This window comes from Apodemus sylvaticus, chromosome 7 (assembly GCF_947179515.1).
Source record: "Apodemus sylvaticus chromosome 7, mApoSyl1.1, whole genome shotgun sequence".
NCBI lineage: Eukaryota > Metazoa > Chordata > Mammalia > Rodentia > Muridae > Apodemus > Apodemus sylvaticus.
In genome coordinates, this window is record NC_067478.1 from 41,486,641 (window position 1) to 41,508,746 (window position 22,106).

General features: G+C 46.1%; 1 protein-coding gene across 3 annotated transcripts in view; it reads right to left on the reverse strand.

The window, feature by feature from the left end:
* Window positions 1-22,106, reverse strand: part of Mrap2 (melanocortin 2 receptor accessory protein 2) — a 32,240-nt gene that overhangs the window by 9,109 nt on the left and 1,025 nt on the right. Inside the window, exons 1-2 of one of the 3 annotated variants that reach the window (XM_052189304.1) lie at window positions 7,795-7,911; window positions 4,814-4,953 (exon numbers count right to left, since the gene is read on the reverse strand). In XM_052189304.1, the coding sequence (XP_052045264.1) occupies window positions 4,814-4,946 (133 nt within the window). In that variant the 5' untranslated portion in view covers window positions 4,947-4,953; window positions 7,795-7,911. Of the gene's footprint in view, window positions 1-4,813; window positions 4,954-7,794; window positions 7,912-22,106 lie in introns of those variants that run through there. The other 2 variants (XM_052189305.1, XM_052189303.1) reach the window with 2 other exon arrangements.

Genomic DNA, 22,106 nt, shown 5'->3' on the forward strand with positions numbered 1-22,106 from the left:
ACCCATCCTGAGGTTTTCACTGCAGCTGAGGGTGCACTCTCGCCAATGTCTCCCCTGGGCTTTCTTTCGGGGAGACTCCAACCAGACTCCACAGTACCAAGACTCAGTCTTTTTCCTTGACCTTGCCCACCCCATGCATTCAAAACCAGTACCTTGTGAGAGACATACACATTATCAAGTTCAGCTGCCACCTTGGAACTCAGTTTTGGGCCCTGAGAGCCATAGCATCTGTGGGCTGACCACGAGGAAATCTTCCCAGAGTTTACTCAGTGATGCCAGTCTCAGTCACAGCAGATTGTCCTTAGCTCCAGCTAACCTTCATCCATTTTCCCTATACAACACAGGTCTCACTTCTAGGGCCTTAATTCAGACATATCACACAAACAGCTCAGCAGTCTTTGCTTCCCTCTGAAACCTCGAAATCCAGACTTCCATGATGTGCCCTCTGCTCGGCTTTACCTTCTGAGGGCCCAGGGTAGCCCTCTCTGCTCTGAGCACTCGATGACTTTTTCAACCCAAAGTTCCAAAATTCTCTTCTGCAGTCCTCTAAAACAGAGTCAGGTCCAAACAGCAATCCTCCATTTTCTCGGTACCAATTTCTCTGCTAGTGTCCTCCAAACCCCACCCCCACTGCCACTCCCATGATAAACACTGACCAAAACCAACTTGGGGAAAGACAGGGTTATGGGTTATGTTACCTTACATTTTGCAGTCCATCATCAGGAGAAGTCAAGGCGGGAGTCTAAGAACTCAGAACCTGGGGGTAGAAACTGAGGCAGAAGCCAGGGAGGAGGAGCACTGCTTATAGGCTTGCTCAAAGCCACCTGTGTGTGTGTGTGTGTGTGTGTGTGTGTGTGTGTGTGTGGCACCACCCACAGTGAGCTGGCCCCTCCCACAGCAATCATTAATCAAGAAAATGCCCCGCAGACTTGCCTACAGGCCAACTATGATGGCGGTGAGTCCTCAATTGAGGTTCCCTCTCCTCAGGTGATTCTAGTGTGGTGAAGTTGATAGACACTAAGACACACAGATGTTAACTGTGTCCTAGGGCTCACACACACACACACACACACACACACACACACACACACACCACATCACACCACACCACACCCACTCACCAGCCTCTTAGCCTTGAAAGGCATTAAAACCTCCATCCTTCTCCCCCGTGCCTTCTTGGACAGATGATTGTTAGTAAGTTAATTCTGCAAATGCAAAACTGAGTCCTGATGTTCCTCACTTCTGAGACCCGTCTTTCCCTTGCGCTTCTTCATCCCAGTTAAGGGCAATTCCATTCTAGCAGTCACTCTGGTCCCAAAGCTTCAAAGCAGTCTTGCCTGTTCTCTTAAGCCATGGGCAATCTAGAGACCCCCCCCCCATCTATAAACGTCTGAAATATGTGTGTTTCTTGCCAGTCTGCCTGAGCCCGCACCTTGGTACCTCATGGCTATCACAAGGAGTCCCTCACTGGGCCCACCGAAGCCTAAGGCAGAGGTTATACGTGTGTTTCAAAACTTGTACAGACTTCTCAGAGAAAAGCCAAAAGCCTCAGCCTTCTCTCTAAGCCCAGCCCCTGATCTCTGTACCCCACCCCAGATCTCTGTGCCCTGCTCCTCAGGACCTGCTCTTTGACATCTCTACACTTGTCTTTGGACACTCCTTATGGACTTCACTCCCCGGGCACTAGGATGATCTCCATTTTCCTTGCACGTTCCAGTTCATTCCCTCCATGAGGCACTTTCTGCCATGTTCTTCCCTCAGACACAGGCTCAGTCTCACAGTCCCTCCAGATCATTCCCTCAGATCTCTCCCTTCCCGGAAGGCCTTCCACAAATTCAAGCTGTTAGAGGAGGTGCCTTTGAATTTTTGGCTCACGGCTGGCTCTCCAGCACTTAATATTATACCATGATATCACAGGTGCCTAGGAACTATGCTGAAGTCATAAATGAATAATTTCTACTCCCAGTAGCAACCATGATTTCTGTAGGTTGAAGAGCTTCATTGGAGGAGGCAGCTGCCCTTGCCAAATGTGGTACAAGCAAGGGGAGTTAACCGCAGTGGTCAGACTCGCTCACGATATACATTTCCTCTGAATGTGTTCTGTTGCTAGTCTGTTTGCCACACTCGCTTTATAGGCCCTCCAGTAAAACAGCATGTCATATTAAAGGTAAGGTCCACTGCTCTTTTTAAGTGGAAGTGCAGGAGCTGCAGAGATGGCTCGGCTGTTGAGAGCTCATGTTGTTCTTGCAGAGACCCAGGTTTCCGTTCCCGGCACCCACACGATGGCTCACACCTGTCTGTAACTCCAGCCACGCATGATTTGATGGCCTCCTCTGGTCTCCACGGTCACCAGGCACACATGGTGTATGGACATATGAGTGGACAAAGCTCTAATACACATGAAAATAAAAATAGTGAAATGAAAGAAGGTGCAGATGTTCGCATTGCAATGGTTGACGGTCCTGGGTCTTTTGATTTCCTGTATATGAAGGGAGTGTGTCTACTTACGTTCCGTTCCCCTCTCAGCCTCACACACTGTCAGCTTCCTGTGCCTAGAGCCTTCACCTTGGTCAGGTTTCTTACATTGGAACAGTGAGTACTCACCTGGACGTTTTAACATTTTCCCGATGTTAATATTGAAACAAAAGCATTCTCATTAGCATTACAGTCATAAATTAAGTATGCCATGCGCCACAGCTCTGCCTTGGTTTTTAAAGGAACTCGTTTTTTTCAAACAATAATCATTTCTATAACAACAACAAAAATGGTCAGAAGAGAGCTGCCTTGGTTGTCTCTGGAAACACGCCAATGGAAATCAGAGCAGCAGGCTGTCTGTGGAGCCCAGCCCAAGGGAAAAGGCAGGAGCAGGCTGACAGAGCCCTGACGGAAAGGCTCACATTACAGAGAACAGCACGGCTCTCTGCCGGTCTTTCTGCTCTCTGCCAAAATGCAGAACTGACAAGTGTCCTTTCCTAGAGGTTATCCCACCAAAAACAACAGATTAAAGAACTTAGTGAGCTTAGGGGGCGGGGTGATTTCATACTCAGCCCACAAGACCCTTCATCAGATCCTTCAATGACAGGGTATCTTAAGAGGTTTGTGCCCTCTCTCTTTATCCCCATAAATACTGAGCAGATGTCAACAAAGGAAAGAGGAAATCATTTCATTATTACTGCCAGTGTGGAGGATATGTGATTTAGCTGGTGGCTTTGCTTAAGGAACAAATGTAGAGATGGCTCCTTACAGCAAATGGGGGCTGCTACATATCACTGTAACATATCGCTGTGGCTATCAGGGGAGGGAGGGGGAGGGAGAGAGGAAGGGAGGGAGGGAAGGAAGGAAGGAAGGAAGCATGACTGTGCTATCCAATGTTCCATTTGATCTGGGCCAGTTAAGAGCCTAAAATGAAGGGCTGGAGAGATAGCTCGGCAGTTAAGAGCACCTATTGCCCTTGTAGAGGACCCAGGTTGATTTCCCAGGTCAGGTAGCTCACAACTACCTCTAACTGCAGTCCCAGGAGAACTGATTTCCTTTTCTGTCCCCTGAAGGAACTACCTATCTACACACATGCATGCACGCGCGCACGCGGACACACACACACACACACACACACAATGAATCCTAAGTCCAAAATGTCTGCAGTATCTATGCAACTGGAAATGACTGGACATTGCAGGGACAGTTACAGAATGACCCAGAGTGGACCACAGTGCATTGCCTATAAAATCAATTCTGCCTCCCAAAAAAGGACGCGTCACGTGAGCCAGAAAGCACTAGGTTTGAGGAGAGTGCACCAGTAACCTTTCACAGAATGCCATTGTTTTTCGGCAGATCAATAATCACCCAGATTCCCTGCGATGTCACTGATGCCTGTGATGGCCTCTCCAGCCTCTCAAGGGAGGCCATCCTCATCTGTCTCTAGAACACTGCTTTTCACAAATCTAGAATTTCAACAGGATTTTTGAAATGCTTTTTAATATTTATTTTTATTTTATGTGTATTGGTGTTTAGCCTATGTGTGTATATCTGTACCATCTGTGTAGAGTGCCCAAGAAGATAAGAAGAAGGTGTTGTATCCTTTGAAGCTGGGGTTACAGATGGTTGTGAGCAGCCATGTGAGTGTTGGGAATCGAACCTGGATCCTCTGGAAGAACAGCCAGTGCTCTAACGGCTAAGCTCTCTCTTTATCCTTCCTGTGGGTTTGTAAATAATATTACTGGCTATTACAAATGAAGTCTTCATGGAATTGCTCTCCGCCCTATTTCTATACACATCTTTATTGTTGTTTTGTGGAAGTTTTTGGGCTTCTTTTGTTCATGATTTTGTTGTTGTTGTTGTTGTCATTGTTGTTGTTGTTGTTTTGTTGTTTTTGTTTTTCTGAGACAGGATTTCTCTGTGACAGGATTTCTCTGTATAGTCTTGCCTGTAGACCAGGCTGACCTCAAACTCACAGAGATTTGCCTACCTCTGTCTCCCAAACGCTGGGATTGGATAGGCAGATTCACTGCCTGTCAGGACCTGGAATAGTTAATTCTTTCTTTAAAAATAAATAAACAAACAACAATAAACCTCTTTCTATAGCTAAAACACATATTCATACTCTTATACCAAGCAGGTTTTGTGAATCAGAATTACCAATGCCTCCATATCACACCATCTCACAGACACCAGCCAATGTGAAAGCGATGCTTTGTATTTAGAGACAGAAGAGTATTCTGTAAGAAGATGGGATGTTAGGAAAAGCAGTCACAGGGGACCCCACGGGTTAATACAAACAAATGACAGTTACCCCGAGGAGCAGTCCAAGCCTTACATTTATGAGCCTTCAGTCCCTCGAAGGAAACTGGTCCGATCTCATAGTACTCGTATTCCCAAGTGTAGTCAGAGTTCGTCGGTGACTGTGGGGATGTCCTGTTAGAAGCCAGCCTCTGGGCAGACGTCTCCATCCTGTACCTGTGGAGAAAGGCAAGTGCAGAACCGTCAGTCCATTTGCAGATGTACAGCTCTCTCAACTGATCTTAGATGCATTCTAAGGTTCAGGATCAAAACCACCCCCGGATCTTAGCACTAGGTCACCAGCTGCCCACACTTCATACCGCATAGCCTTTATTCCGTCCCCTCTAGTCTACAGTACATATCACATCAGGCATTCTGTCTCAGCTGTGAACTTACTGAGTGCGTGGCATGCAGACAATGTGAACTCCTGGGAGATGAACAGGGAAAGGGAAAGAAGAGACTAGTCTAGAACCTCTGCGACTGGACATCCGCCCCAGCACCTGGTCCTTTGTGGAATGAGTAACATCAGTGTCAGAACTGAACTGCCAGTGTGTCGCTCTTTGGCACACTGTGTAGCAATGCAGATGTAAAACCCAGGTGTCAGGAAATGGGGTAAAATGAGGGCCTGAGCAGTGGTAAGTGGGGAAGGTCCTCAGGAGAGGCCCCCTGGCCTTTGCTACTCCCAGAGGAAGCCGTGCTTACAGGGTCTCCCAAATACCTTTTTGGTTTATTGGGTTATTTTAAATATCTTCTTTGGGAGATGTTAGAATGTGTGCCTGGGATAATTACGGACCGTTCAGCCTATGTGTAATTACCATGTGTAATTACATCTAATGTAAGTGAGACTCCCTGCCAGGGCCCTACAAACAAATGGACAAATGGATGTCATTTAGGAGAAATTTTGGATGAAACACCAATCTGAATCAAGATTCCCTGAGCAACCTCCACCACTGCACTTCTGTCTTTAAAATAACTCTCTGGAACTTACCTTCCGCTGCCTGGCAGGGGCTTGGAGCCACCCACAGCCAACAGGGACAGCTAAGCAAAATCATAACCATCCTTCTGCCCCAAAGTTCCTATCCCTTCATTGGCTCCTCTCTCCCAGTCCCTTGGGACCCACAGTGTTGAGGCTTCAGAGTCAGCACAGAACACCCCCAAACCCCAAATCAGAGTCAGTACAGAGCACCCCAAACACCAAATCAGAACCAGTACAGAACACCCCAAACACCAAATCAGAGTCAGAACAGAACACCCCAAACACCAAATCAGAGTCAATACAGAGCACCCCCGAACCCCAAATCAGAGTTAGCACAGAACATTCCTGAACCCCAAATCAGAGTCAGCAAGAACATCCCCAAACCACAAATTAGAGTCAGTACAGAATACCCCAAACACCAAATTAGATCCAGCAAAGGACACCCCAAACCCCAAATCAGAGTCAGCACAAAACACCCCCCAAACCACAAATCCTCCGCACACAGGAGACTTATTACTCCAGGGGTGGGGGGGCAAGCTGGGGGCTGCCTCTGGATCAGGCAAAGACACCAGCAGGAGTGGTTCTAACAAGACAAAGGGGAACGCTGTGCTGGGATGACTTAATAGTCATCATGACTTGATTGGAACATGATAGTCAGTGTGGCCAATTACTGGATGAATTACTGGACCTTGGTGTTTTGATAGCTGGACCTTGGAGTTTTAGTCAGGCATAAGGAAGTGGCCACACAGGAACTAGACCTTGGTGGCTAGCTTTAGGAATGTTAAGCAGAGGAGAGGGCAAGGCCAGCTAATGCCTAGTTTGCAAGACTGGCTAGAGAACCCTTCACAAAATATCCAATTCCACATTTTCCAGAAAGTAAGGTGCTGGGGTCCACAGAAACCTGCCAATGTCAGGAGGTAAGTCACTCCCGTAAAGGTAGAAAGGTGGAAACAGAGATGTCAACACTTACATAGGACAAAAGGCTCCATAAAAACCAAAAGGACTCCCGAGCTTCACATAAGCTAAATGTTCTATTACTCATCCCGTGCCTCCTTAAAATAATGTAAAACCATTGCCGCAGGTGGTTAATCTGATCAACTCCACTGGATTTAGAATCACCATGGGAACACAATTCTGGGTATATCTATAAAGATGTTTTCAGACAGGCTTAAGTGAAGAGGGATGACCCATCCACAATTAGGTGATGTCAGGACATGGGTGGGGTCCCAGACTGAATAAAAGGAGAGAGAGGGAGAGAGAGAGAGAGAGAGAGAGAGACAGAGACAGAGAGAGAGAGAGAGAGAGAGAGAGAGACAGAGAGAGAGAGACAGAGACAGAGACAGAGACAGAGAGAGACAGGCACCAGGATGGCTCGGTCTCTGCTCCCCAGCTGTGGATGCAGTGTGAGCCTCATGCTCCGGCCGCCATGCCTTTCCCACCCTCAGACTCTCAGTCTGAATAAAGCTTCTGCCTTTACTTTGTTTCCTCAGGTATTCAGTCACAGAACCGAGAGGAATAACAGATGGAGGGAGTTGGTGCCACAGAGCCCGGCCTGCTGCCATAAAGCCTGGTCTGCGGGTGGTCATCGTCAGACTGTTGAGAGACATGGAAGAGTGTGCAACACCAGATAGGACAGTCCTAGATATAGTGTGTGTGTGTGTATGTGTGTGTGTGTGTGTGTGTGTGTGTGAGTGTGCGTGAGTGTGTGTGAGTGTGTGTGAGTGTGTGTGAGTGTGTGCGAGTGTGTGTGAGAGTGTGTGTGAGTGTGTGCGAGTGTGTGTGAGTGTGTGCGCACATGCATGTGTGTGTGAGTGTGTGTGTGTATGTGTGTGTATGTGTGTGTGAGTGTGTATGTGTGTGTGTGAGTGTATATGCGCACACATGCATGTGTGTGTGTGTGTGTGTGTGTGTGTGTGAGTGTGTGTGTGAGTGTCTGTGTCTGTCTGTCTGTCTGTCTCTCTCTCAACTTTGGCTCTCTTTTTTCACCCTGAATAGTGAATAATCCCTCTCCCCAAACAGTCACTATATTCTTTGCCACTTACCTTCCCTGGCCACTGACACCAGCTGCCTCCCCTCAGGCTGACTGACTCCAAATGGAAGTGAAGCCTGATTCTTTCTGATGGAGACTCCCCCTTCCCACTGTTTTCTGCCTCAGGAGCTCTGTGCTGAGCCAGAGCTCAGCCCAAGCCCCAGCCAGCCAGCTCCACAGTTCCCACTCACCAGGCCAAGGCCAAACATGTATGCTTACAAACAGACATTTCCTTCATTCTTTTTTTTTTAAGATTTATTTATTATTATATCTAAGTACACTGTAGCTGTCTTCAGACACACCAGGAGAGGGTGTCCGATCTCATTACAGATGGTTGTGAGCCACCATGTGGTTGCTGGGATTTGAACTCAGGACCTCTGGAAGAGCAGCAGTCAGTGCTCTTAACCGCTGAGGCATCTCTCCAGCCCACCAACAGCTATTTCAATCTTCCCAAATTGTCTCTAATAACTTATTTTTATAACATACTTCATATATTTTGTGCCTTATCAAAAAAATCTTGTGTTTTGATTTAATGTAATTTTTTTTGTTCAAAAAGTAGTTCTCGGGATTTCTAAAATGACCAACAACCAGCTTTTCTACTTCAAAGTAATTCATGATTCAAGACTGACTAACATCACTCTTTCAGTTCTTGCTACAAGCCTCATTTCGAAGGAAAAATCTTTTTTTTAATAGGTTGGCAATTTAAGTTGTTAATGTTACTAAGTTTCATGATGTTAACAAACAAGATAAACTGAAAAAAAAATAGTAAAGAGAAAAACATTTCTCCTTACAGATGTAACAAGGCGTTCCTTAAAGGACTCCCTGTGAGCTCGGACTTTGACCTAAGCTAAGATGGCTGGAGTGACTCAGCTTGAAAGTCTGAGTGACCTCCCCGGCCTGAGTAAGTTCATGAGGTGTGTGGGAGATGGAACAGTGCGGATGGCTATGCGTCCAATGATTGACAGCTACGTTGATTTGCTTCCGGTAATATTTACAAACACTGACCGAAGAGACCGTGTTCAATCAGAATGGGCAGCTGGCAGATTGGGACGTGTTTAAAACTGTTTGTGCTTTGTGCCTACGCTATATCTAAATGTCAAAAAAAAAATAAATCATTGATTTTTATTAAATATTGGCCTGCTTGTTCTAATATTTATAGCATATTTTATATGTTTTCCTTTCGGGCAAAACTACCCGCTGGATAATCACTACCTCAATCACAGTCTTTAAATTGAACTTCGAATAGCTTTCTTTCAGCTGCCACCTTCGTGTCTTTAAAATACAGTGTTTTAATTATTTTAATTTCAATATGTCACATGTGAAAGTTTTACTTCTAGCACAAAGGACAAAACCAACAGGTTCAGACCGGATCACAGGGGCTGATAGAGCCATACGCTCGGGAATTCCCTCCTTGAGCCTCTGAGTTATTTCTCCCTCCGGTAAGCCTGTCTCCCTGATTATTCGACCTCATCATTATCAAATAGAAGTTAAGCTCTTAACCACAAGCCTCCAAAAGCTACATCTGGGGAGGGATTGGGCAAGCTGCTCTTGGCCAGTAGCCCTTCAACCACCGACATGTGTAAGCACAGAGAGGAAAGAAGTTGCAAGTCCCCAGCTAAAACTATCTAGGGCACTGTCTCAGTCAGGGTTTCTATTCCTGCACAACATCATGACCAAGAAGCAAGTTGGGGAGGAAAGGGTTTATTCAGCTTACACTTCTGCATTGCTGTTCATCACAAAAGGAAGTCAGGACTGGAACTCAAGCAGGTTAGGAAGCAGGAGCTGATGCAGAGGCCATGGAGGGATGTTCCTTACTGGCTTGTTTCCCCTGGCTTCCTCAGCCTGCTCTCTTATAGAACCCAAGAATCAGCCCAGGGATGACACCACTCACAAGGGGCCCTCCCCCTTGATCAGTAATTGAGAAAATGCCCCACAGTTGGATCTCATGGAGGCACTTCCCCAACTGAAGCTCCTTTCTCTGTGATAACTCCAGCCTGTGTCAAGCTGACATACAAAACCAGCCAGTACAGCTATTTAGCTTTTAAATAGTCCATTACTTTTCTTGGCATTTTTGTGTCTAAAACTGCACACTGAAATTAGCTCCAGAGACATATATAAAACTCCAACTCTTTTAAGACTGACCTTTACCCTCTGAGGACTTTCCTACAGCCTCTTCTAACCCACCCTCAAATGTCAAAACCACGCCCTCCCAAGTGCCGCCCCGCCCACTTCCCTCCCTCACAGCTCTTCATCTCTACCAGGTCACTCCTTAAATGTGTTTCTATTCTCATACCACAGCCTCTGCCTCCTTTCTGCAAAGTGGCCCATCCAAAATGCTGTCAATCATGCTACATGGACTCGTAAACACAGACACTGAACTAGAACCCAGAGATGGACAGCCGATTAAACATGGGATAAAGGGTTGGACAGCCCAACCTAATCCCCCATACTGATGTCCTTGTTTAGCTCAAAGCATTCAGACTTGAGTCTGCACCTCGCTTCCATAAAACCCTGTCCACTCAAGTCATTTTATATATTTGTAAACAACAAGGAATCTGGCAGTGTAGGATTACGGCTTATTTCTTTAAGACAGTGGTTATTCTGAGGCCAGATCTCATAGCCTAAAGAAAACAGGCCCTGTCAGTCTCCTGGGAACACTGAAACATTCAGGTCTCAGCAGGAAGATGCAAACCCAAGAAACCTGACCTCCCTGAAGCCTGGTCCCTGATGGTAGCAACGACAGAGCAGTGTCATTTCCCTATATCCCTGCAGTCCTTGACCTCGAGTTCTGTCAGGTTCATGCTGCCCTTAAGCCATGGGTTCCCATGTCAGTCATTCTCTATGTTCCCAGGGATGTGGGCCTTCCCGATGGCTCACTCTAGGGCCTGGGGTCCTTCCTAGAGACACGAGCAAGGGAAGAGCCTGTGTTTTCTCAGAAATTCAATATGGAACCTGTCACCTAAGGCGGCTATCTCTCTCACACACCCACTGCTCCAGTCATCACGTCCTCTTCTCTATTTAACAAGGACAATATGAAAATGTGTAGTTTGGCAAGGTAAGGCAGGTGAATGCAGACGAAACTGTAGTCAGGGTGGCCTGCGTGGCTGTGTTACTAAACAGGTTGTTGCAATTAAAGAGAAGTCGGGGGGGGGGGGGGGAGTCAGACAACATCTGGAGTCAGCAGGACACAGCAGCATCTTCCACATGATGGTTTGACATGCATGTGAAATAAAAGACCAGCAGGGTAGTGGAAGCTGGAAGCTTGCACCAAGGTTCGTGCAGAATACAGCCAGCAGGATCAGATTCCTTGTAAAGAGGCCCCAGCCAGAGAGGGTACTGTATGAATCAGGAAAGTGGATGTTTAAATCACAATGGAAATTCTCTCTCTCTCTCTCTCCCTCTCTCTCTCTCTCTCTCTCTCTCTCTCTCTCTCTCTCTCTCTCCTCTCTCTCTCATTCAGGGTAAGATTACAAAATAACATCCACTGTTACTATTATCTTGGACCCTTCTGGAATAGAAAACTCTCTCTCTCTCTCTCTCTCTCTCTCTCTCTCTCTCAGATTCAGGGTAAGATTAAGAAATAACATCCACTGTTACTATTAGCTAAGACCCTTCTGGGACAGAAAAGCCACTGTGTTTATTCTTTGGATATCATTAACTCCTTGGCCTTCTAGTACCTACCAAACCTACCCTATGGTTCACCAATCTATGTATTCTAGGGAAAGGAAGAAAATTAAAAGTAACGTATATGGGAATGTTGCTTAGTAATCGCCTGCCATGTGTGGAAGCGCTGGACTCAAATCTCCAGAGTAACATAAAAGAGGAAAAAGAAGATAATTTGTAGAGAAATTATTTATAATAAAAATAACTCAAATGATGGCCATTTTGGATGTTTAAAAGCTATAATTATCAGCATTTACATCCCAGGACTCCTGCTACTCAACTGACTTACCAACTTAGAAATACGGTAATGACCGTTTCTTTTTTAAGGCCACTACAACTCAGTATCCTTTGATCATTGCAAATTGACACTGCAGCCAATGAAATGAACAGAGCGAAGGGAGACAAGAAGATAATGATAAGTACTCGAAACAAAGAAAATACAAGCGGAGAATGTTGCTCCTCCCTTCAAAGGGACACAGCACAAACACACAGCTGCCCTCCCCACAGCCTGGCAGCCCAGCCACAGGACACAGCAGCGACCTACAGGACTAAAAGCAGCCACCTGATGCTCTCATAGGCCCCAGGCTGCAAGCTGTCTGGTGTCAGAAAGCCCACTGCAGACAGCATATTTGTTCGAATGCTTCTTCTCTCCAGTACACTATTTGCTTTCGTCTAAATAATCTATTTAGGGATAGATCAACCCTACTACTTCCATGCGCTATGGTCCTAAAGGTAAGAAATTAAGATAGGAGAAAAGCAGAGACCTAGCATATCAAACCAGGTGGTGAGTGATACCAGAACCAGCCCTGAGGTCCTGCAGTAAGGCAGAAGGAAAAGCCAGGGGCTCCTTCCCATCCAGCACAGGAAAGGTTATGATGCCACTAAGCTATCAAGTCCTCCCCTGCCTTCTCCCTCCCCCTGGCTCCTTCTGTGAGACATCGGACAATGGCCCTTTCTACTTTGCTCCCTGCCAGAGTTCCAGTCCCCTACAAGTCATGTTCTGAATGTTGGCTTCCCCCAAACTCATGTGTTGGACCTTGGATCATAGTAAGAGTTTATAGACCTTTGAGGGGGTAATTAGGTCACAGGGGCTAAGAGAAGCAGTCACGAGCACTGTCTCCACTGTATGAAGACACAGCAGCAAAGCATTGTCCATGAGGCTGAGAGTTGCTGACAGACACTGCGTGTGCTGGCATCTTCACATTGGAGCTCCCATCCTCCAGAACTGTGAGCAAGAAATGCCTACTGGAAGCCTAAGGTATTTTGCGCTAACATCAAGAACAGAATGAGAGCATGGGTAAGATGGCTAAGTGGTTAAAGCACTTGATGTGCAAACCTGAGTTCAATTTCTAGAACTCACATAAAGGTAAAGAGGAGAACTCCACTAAGTTGTCCTCTGACCTACACACACACACACACACACACACACACACACACACACACCATGTGTTCACACACAAAAAAATAAGGTTTTGTTTAAAATAAAAAGAATAGACTAAGATGGCTCACAGGCCTAGGTCACAGACATGCTGTTATGGAATCTCATGTTAATGCTTTACAAGTTATTCTTCTCTTCTTTCGACCCTGAAGATGAGAGTAAAATAATAAGCCTTCATTCTAATAGAGACTTCAGGTGCACATCAAAAGGATGCTGTGCACACACAGGGATTACACCAAAAATAAACCATGGAAGCTTCACTTGGAGAGGACTCCTTGAGAGGTGCGGAGGCATGGTCCTGAGGTGCACTAAGGAGCCAGAGGCACAGTGCTCCAGCCCCTCACGTAGGCTCCTGAGTTTGAAGACTTCCTGCCCAGCTCATGACATTATTTGAGGATAAAACATCTTTAGGAGATAGAATCTTGATGGAAGAAGTAGACCAAAAACTGAGACTCTCTCTGTCTCTCTGTCTCTGTCTCTCTGTCTCTCTGTCTCTCTGTCTCTCTCTCTCTCTCTCTCTGTGTGTGTGTGTGTGTGTGTGTGTGTGTGTGCTCTTTAGCATAGCCGACTCAACTTCCTGTCCCCTCTGCTTCCTGACTGCTGACAAAACAATATGACCTTCGGCTCCTGTAGCCGAGCCTTCTCCTCCGGGGATGGAAAGTACGCTCTTGAACTGTAAGCTAGAATAAGTCCCTTCCCCCTTAAATAAAAAAAAAAAAACATGTTTTTAAAAAAATAAATAACAGTATTGGTAAGAAGTGCTTCACAATCAGTACTCTGTGGAAGGGGTTGAGAGTCTTCCAAAGCAAGAGGAGCTTAGGGAATGGAAGACAATACTGAGCCAACCAGGTACCTTGTATATCCTCCAGGCCACAAGCTGAAAGTCTTGCTTCTTTCCATAGCTTGGGCTTGGGGAGTCTTTGGGGATCCCTTTTTCCATCTGGGAGAATCATATACAGCTGGGGACTGTGTTCAGACTAGATCCATTCCGGAAGCGCATGTGGATTCTTACATTCTTTATATTTAAGCTACTACTGCATCCGTGTGATAGCCTCCTATGGCTTAAGTACTCACCTGTGCTGAGAGCAGAAGTAAAGGCCTTGAAGGCCTTGGTGAAATTCTTTCTAGATGAATGGTCTATGACAAAATACTAGCTTGATTCTTAAATATGTCATTAACTCTACATGCACATTTATTTTCATGTGCAAAGGTATATATGTGGGCATCTGCACATGTGTGTGTGTTGTGTGCAGTAAATACATAATAGGTAGATGATAGTGATCAATAGTAAATTTATAGATGAAGCTAGTGACCAGATAACTGATAAGATAATCAACAGATAGATGAAAGAGTCAGACATGGAAAGACACAGGTATGCAGGTGAGTATATGAGTGAGTATATGAGATATGAGACTTACAGACTGAATCTTGACCACCTTATAATTTGTACATCAAAGCCCTAATTGTTGACACTTGAATGCGACTACACTGGAAACAGTGTTGGTTGAACAGAGGTCACCTGATGGATATCCTGAGAGAGACGAGAACACACAGGGGTACACACATGGAGGGACCACTTGTGAGCGGACAGCAGAAGGACAACTGCCAAAGAGCCACAGACAGAGGATTGTGGCAGGGCCTTCCCTTCTGGTCCTCAGTGGAACATGCATGTCTGTTACTTAAGCTCCCCCGCCTATGATATTTTATAGTGCGAGCAAACTTATATAAGTGCTGAATTAATTTGAGGAAAACACTGTTCTCTTTGATGAATTAAACTGCCATTAGAAAGGAAACTGTCATTTAAGTGAATTAAACTGAATTTGAAAGTCCATTATTCCTGACTTTATCCCAATCATCCTCACAGTAATAAAACAATAAATATACTTTTGAAAAGAAAGCTATTTCCAAACTGTCATTAATCCACCCTCTTCTATGCCACCTTCAACAGGTACATGAGGTTCCCACAAAAATGTTCTAAGGAGTAGCTGCTCTAAGCAAGTTAAAATTAGTAGGAGAAAGTTCAAATCAAAACACTGTGAGCTTCACCGTGAGAGACAGTGGAGATCAGAAAGTCCAGGACTAGAATTCAGGCTTATTTGTGGAATTGTTCTTACCCCTGCTGATCTCAGCTCTCAGACACACAGAAACACAGGCACACAGGCACACAGGCACACAGGCACACACAGAGAAAGACAGACAGACACATACACACAGGCATATGCAGACACAGACAGACACACAGACACACATTCACACAGGGATATGCAGACACAGACAGACACACAGACAGACAAGATACACAGACAGACATCACACACACACACACACACACACACACACACACACACACACACACCAGTAGTAAAGGGCATCATGACAGCATGATGACATAGAAAACAGATACAAAGGTATCTTTAAGAAATGAGTCTCATGGCTGGAGAAAAGGCTCAGCAGTTAAGAGCACTGGCTGCTCTATCAGAGACCTAGGGTCAACCCTAGCACCCTTATGACAGCTCACAACTGTCTGTAACTACAGGTTAGATTACAAAACTATCTGTATTAGAGATCTAGTGTCTTTAGTTCCAGAGGCTCCCACACCCTCACACAGACATACATGCAAGCAAAACAGCAATGTACATGAAATAAAAATAATTTTTAAAAGAAAGAAAATAGTCTCGGAATGGTATGGGAGCCCAAGCTGAGCACAAAGATGGTTCTCAAAGCTTCTGCCCATTTTCTTCTGCTCACCAAGCTCTCTGGACTCTGAACTTCCCTGCTGTAGCAAGCAGAGTTGGCATGAAAAGTTTCCTCCTCTGGGATTGAAATATTTCACTTTGCAGGGAAGCTCCTTAAGCAGAAAAGTAAACAACTCAAAATAGCTCCAGGAAGTCCCTGAAACTGACTAGATTCGCCAGCTTCCTTCCTCACTTTCCACAGTAAACAATAAAAGCTAGGAGTCAGTCATCCTCAGACCCTAGAGAGCTAAGCTGCAAAGACTGGAGGAAACAGAAAACACCTGAGCTGCCCTGAAGAGGTCTAACCTGGTTTAGACCAGGGTTGTGCGGAAAGGACACTCTCCAACCTGTTGAGCTGCCGGCAGGCTGTGCAGTGTGCGCCAGGCTCCCAGCTTCGTGAGCCTTCACCCACCCATGCTGGGGTAGCCGTGGTGCTGGGGTAGGCCGTGGTGATGCAGCTGTCTTTGAGTTATTTTTGCTCCTGTAAGTAACCCGTCAGCCATACTCCTGTAAGTAACTCCAATAAAACTCATTGGTTCACTAAGTTGGACTCTGGTGGTCTCCATACGTTGATCTGTTGTGGGCTCCCTATCTGGGGTGAGTAGACGTATGTGTTTCATTTCCCCAGGAAGAATTTTGTCACACCAAAGGAGCAATGTACCACTTCTACTCTACCCTGGGACCCTGCCCAACCACCTCAGCACATGGGATCTCTTTCCTTTTCTTAAATTCCATGCTGAATTATGTGACTTTCCTACTCATGGGAGAGTGTGGTAGTTTGAGTGAGGAATGTCCACCACAGAGTCAGGTCTTTGTACACTTGGCCTCCAGTTTATATTTTCACTGGGGAGATCTGGCAGGTCTGGTCTTACTAGAAGATCTGTGTCACTTGGTTATACTACCTCACTCAGCTTCCAGTTTGGTCTCTCTACTTCGTGTCTTCTGTTAAAGGTGGAACTCCTGAGAGGAGAAAAAAATTAATTAAAAAAAAAAAAAGATGGCACTCAGGTCACCATGTCTACCACTCACTGTCTTGGTCCCCTGCCATGATTGACTGTTATCATTTTGGGACTGTAAGCCCAAATAAACTCTCTTCTTTAAGTTGCTTTTGGTCATAGTATTTTTATAGCAGCAGCAACAACAACAAAAAGAAATAGCTAACAGGGACAGCATGAATCCAACTCCCAAGAGATCAGCCTGTTGCTTACCTGCCAATTTATATAGCTCCTAACAATTATATAGCTGTAGTTCTAAAACACGGTGGCCAGGTAAAGTGAAACTTTAAACATAAGCTATTTGTGAGACCCTGGGGAAGCACTCTGTAAGTTTTAATTCTTGGAGTTTTGGAAACATTTGGCACAGACTAGAGCACATGGAATAGGCTGTATCTTAAATTGCTTGGAAGGTCAAAAATCGCTTGCTTTATACTTCTCTCCAGTGGTATCCATCTCCAAGCTGCACACACCACTCCTACAACCCGGAGGCCAATCGTTCTGTTGGCAGGTGAGTGCAAGGGGGAAGGATCAGATCTTGTACGTATAGGAGGTTGAGACAGTGCAGCAAAGGAGCTCTACCACTTTATCTTAAGGTGAGACCTGGCCAGAAGGGAGCAAGGTGGGGCCTTGACAAATAACAGCTGGAAAGTAGTGCCTGCCGCCTCTTATCTGAGGGTCCCGTGTCTCCAGACATACGTAGCTCATCTTCTTTGGGTGTCACTTTGACTCAGACTTGATGGCCTGCTTTCAGTGGTAGATAAGTAACTGAGGATAGTAAATGTAGATATCTATGTGATTGTCCATGGAGACCATCATCTTGTGTCCAGCACCTCAAGCTCAGCCTCAGACTCCCAGGGATACAGGTTAACTCCCTGCACCATTAGGCTGGGTAGACATTTGAAAACAATGGCATAAATATGACACGGACTTGCTGCCCAGAGCTTCAACTCAAATATTTGCTCTGCTTTTTCTGGGGAATCATGTTAAGTGTGTGGGTTTGAGGGGAAGGAAGGAAAGGCTTATGGTCACGGTCTGTTACTTCTCACCTCATGTCTCCTTCTTGACCCACCAGGTGCTGTGAGTCCACCTGTGGGAAGCAGCGCTCTCGGCCAGCCCTGCTTCACACGACAGTTGTTTTGCAATAACAAGGACATGCGTGAGGAAAGCAAATGCACCTCTGAGGAGATGATTTTGTGATACCATTAAATCATTTTCACCAGAAGGGCAATGACATTTTAGTAACGTCCTCGAGTCAGGGAAGTAATTATATAGGTCTCGGTAGAGGAAGCAGAAGGCACAATTAAACCCACATTTAACTCGGAGTTTTAGCATCTCACAAGGAGATTCTCAGCCTCTGCTTTCTCACCTCACATCTAAGCAACATTATCACGGACTGAACAAGCATGCTCACAAGGAAGGGGGAGCAAAAGTTAACGTCTCACACGCTTTCTCATACTCCAGTAGAGAAAGAAAAAAAAATCACTTTGTGTACCTTGGCATAAACCAAAAAATAACAGCACTGAGAGCCTAGGAGTTAGAGGGACTCCTGTTAGGCGGACAGACAGGGAGCAGGACCACGGCTAGCTAAGGAAGGTGGTAAGTTATCTCAGCCTCCTGACTTAAGATTTTGATGAGCCTGCCTTTCCAATGGGAGTCTCTGGAATACTGATTAAGGAAGTTTTGTTTTTCTCTAATTCCTCCCACATCTAAATCTTCCTCCATCAGAAGTAAATGGAGCACCAAGCAGTCAGCTTGCTACCCTTTCCCATTCTAATCCAGACATTAAAACAAAACAAAAAACCCTATTCAGAGCAGCCACATCTGGGGGAACCTGTCCAAGAGTATCTGCCTGGTTTTTCCAACACCCCTTGAAATGGACTCACCTTCCCTGCCTCTCACCCATCTGTGGACAGTGTCTCACCCATCCAAGTTCAAAGCAGGAGAGGCAGGACCACACTGGCCTTATCCCTGAGCTGCTCAGTAACACCTGTCTTCTTTCCCGTGCTGTCTCTTCCATCACCTCCTCTACTCAAAACTCCCTGTTCCTGTGCTGTCCCTCTCTAGCCGGTGACCTCATGGTCCCAGAAAATGTCCAAGCTCCTTTCCTTGCCAAATTCGAACAAAGTAGCTTATAATTCAGCTACCTATAACATCTCAAGCATTGCATATTCAGGAGACATGTATGCGGGTTCAACAGATCTCTGTGAAGATGTCTCTTCAACAGCCTCTTCTCTCAATTATTATTCATCTTTGGTGTCTTTGTGGTACTGGGGATGGAATGCAGAGTCTCACTTATGGTAGGCAAGTGTTCTGTCACAGAGCTATACCATCAATGCAGTTCGCACATTCTGTGTATGTGTGTGTTTGTGTGCACATGCGTGCTCATGTAAGCATGCATGCACATATTCCGCAGGTGCTTCTCATCTGTATGCTAATGTGTGTGGAGACCAGAACTCCATGTCTGGTGTCTTCCTCTATTCCTCTCCACCTTTATTTTCTGAGAGAGAGTCTTTCATTGAACCTGAAGCTCGCTGACTGAGCTGGACTGGCTGACCAATGAGTCTCAGGGGCCCATGTGCCTCTGCCTCTACCCTGACCCTGGGAACTAGGGCTACAGGCATGCACCACTGCACCTAGCCGGGGATCCAGACTCAGGTCCTCATGTTTGCCAAGCAGGCACCTTGCCAACTGAGCCTTCTCCCCAGCTCCATCTCTACATTCTTGGAGTGGCTAGTGTGTACTTCATCAGAAAGCTTACCTTGGTGCACTCACTTTATCTGCGGTCACATTTTTGTGATTGCGAGTTGATTACTGATTGTCTTTCTTCTTACTTTCTAACAGAATTGAATGTGGGCTGTCTCTCATCCTATGGGGAAGCCCTCTTCTGCCCGGTTCTAACCACCAACTGACCTTAGGTATGCAGCCACCTCCTGCTCATTAGCTACCTCAGGACTGGCTCGAATGCTGGCCAGGGCTCGCGAATGCTGACCAGGTCTCTTCTTTGCTAGGTTATTACTACTGCCTGTTCATCTCATGATCTTGTCTCCAGGTCCTTGTCACAGGCCATCTTCCTGCACAGTGTTTGTTGTGGCCCCTGTCCCCTGAATAGGTACTGCTCAGAATTGAACATGGAGTGGAGTGGACCGTGGGCTCCTCTGCTCCTACAGCACGTGGAGGGAACGGATAATGCTGGTCACATGCCTGGCCCTAACCTCAGCTCTCCTGCGAGTCAGTTGGCTCTGTAACCGTGCACGTGCACCTTCCTTACTCCTCTACGTCCCTGCCTCTTCATTTGTTAAATGGGCTTGGTGATTACTACAATCCCACATCATGGGGTTATTACAGGTGTTAGGATAAATTTCAAACACTCCCCATCTTCCTGACATCTGAAAAACTCCACACCAACATACATAAGGAATGGTATGTCTTTATCAATGAGATGCGAGGTTGGGCTCTAGGCCTCACTTAGCTGGCAGACTACTGAAACCCCAGGATGCCTATCACATGAATGTGATAATTCGGGGAGGAATTATCCTGTAATCTCACCTCTTTTCCTCCTACCTGTCTCCACTCCCAACTCTTTAAGACAAGTATCCACTGTGTCGCCCACGATGGCCTCAAACATATCCCTGTACTCATGTTTCCTAAGCAATGGAATATACAAACATATGCAATTCATCTGACTCTGTGTGTGTGTATACATGCACATGTATGTGGGGGTACATATGTACATGTGTGCATTCTTGTATGAGGAAGCATCTTCCTCTATTGCTCTCCCCACAAAATCTTTCTCAAGTCTAAAGCCCAGCGACTCATAAAGAGTAGTGGGTCAACAAACCCTCCTGTCTCTACCTCTGAAAGAGCAGAATTAAAGCCCCTACATCTGGCATTTTTAATGTGCATGCTAGGGTGTCTGAGTTCACATATCATGATTATACGGCAAGTACTTTACTAACCACTTGTGTACAGTGCCCAGGGAAGCCAGAAGAACTGTCAGATCCTCTAGGATTGGCGTTATAGACAGTTTGGGTGCTGGGAACTGAACCCAGGTCCTCTGGAAGAGCAACCAGTGCTCTTAACCACCTAGCCACTCTCTCCAGCCCCACGTCTCTATTTTAAAACTGCTTCTGAACCTTGATATAGAGCTAAAGATTCAACCTGCCTGTGTGCACAAAATTCTAGGATTAGTATCTTTTGCAGATACATTTCCCCTCAGATCTGTAGCTATTACAACTTTGGTCAGCATCTCTCACAACCATCTATCTTTGACAGAGTAGGTGGCACCAAGAAGGAAAGGCACAGAGACAGAGCCCTACTTATTCCCTTTACCCCGCCTCCCACCCCGACCCTAGCTCTGGCCTGTTGTTTGATATAACAGGAGGCTGCCTTCCAAGGTGTTCAAGGCCTGCCTACGAAGCCAGGTGTTCTTCATATTGTCTACCAGGGTCGGGTTGGTGACTCCGATATATCGGTATGTCCTCTGGTGTATGGGAATAACAGTCACTTTGGCCTGAAACTAAAGGAGACAGACCATAGATGAGGCACCAACTCAGCCAGTTCCCAATCTTTCAAATCCAAAAGCATTCAGAGGTGGATTCCGAGTGGTCAAATGTCCCAGCATCTGACAGCTAATAAAAACTAGGAGAATGTGAAAATGATGTCATTTGCAAAGTAAAGGAAGACCCTGGGTGAGCAGAGGTGGGTCAGCCTAGAGAGCAGGCTAGGAGCATTAAGAATGTAGAAACAGCAGGACGAACAAAGCGGAAATAACATGCGCGGGAATGCGCATGCACACAGAGTGCATGCACAAGTCGATACAGCTCTGGCTCTCACAAGTGCTGATGTTTTTGTTGAACTCCGTGTTTTCAAAATGCTGGTTGCCACCTACTAGGCGAGCATCATTACCTTAGTGACTCACCCTTCACATTTGTAGAAGCGTGGAGATGGCAAGCCCTCCTCCACAGCCCCGCTAGCCATAATTCCCTCTGGGAATGCTTTCCTGGGTGGTCCTGAGCCGTCTTTTAAAAGCATCTTTTTCTGGGAGGCGATGTTTCCATCTTTTGAAAAGTCTCCTGCTCGATTCCTTTCCTCACACGTGTGCAGAGGTGACTCTAAAAGGCTTTCACTGTTCAGGGGAGCTGGCTACTCCAAGCTACTTCAAGCTGCTCCTTTCGGACCTCTCCAAGCAGTTTGGGCTTGCCTCTGCCTTCCCCAAGGAGCTAGTTATCTCAGCCCCAGCCCCAGCCCCAGCCCAGTCAGGTCAGTACCACTGCCCTGCCATAGGCATCAGAATCGGTCTGATGGGACAGATCCTCCGCATGCATCACAGGCCATTTTCTCGCACCTGTTTTTGTTGCTGTGCTTCCCCCCCCCCACCCCCGCCTGCAATCACAACGCTAGTTTCCAGATCTCTCTCCTCCCCCACGGTTAGCTTGTGGAGTCGGGTTTTTAAAAAAAATGTACTTAGCTCTCTCTTTTTCACCTGTGTGCTGAA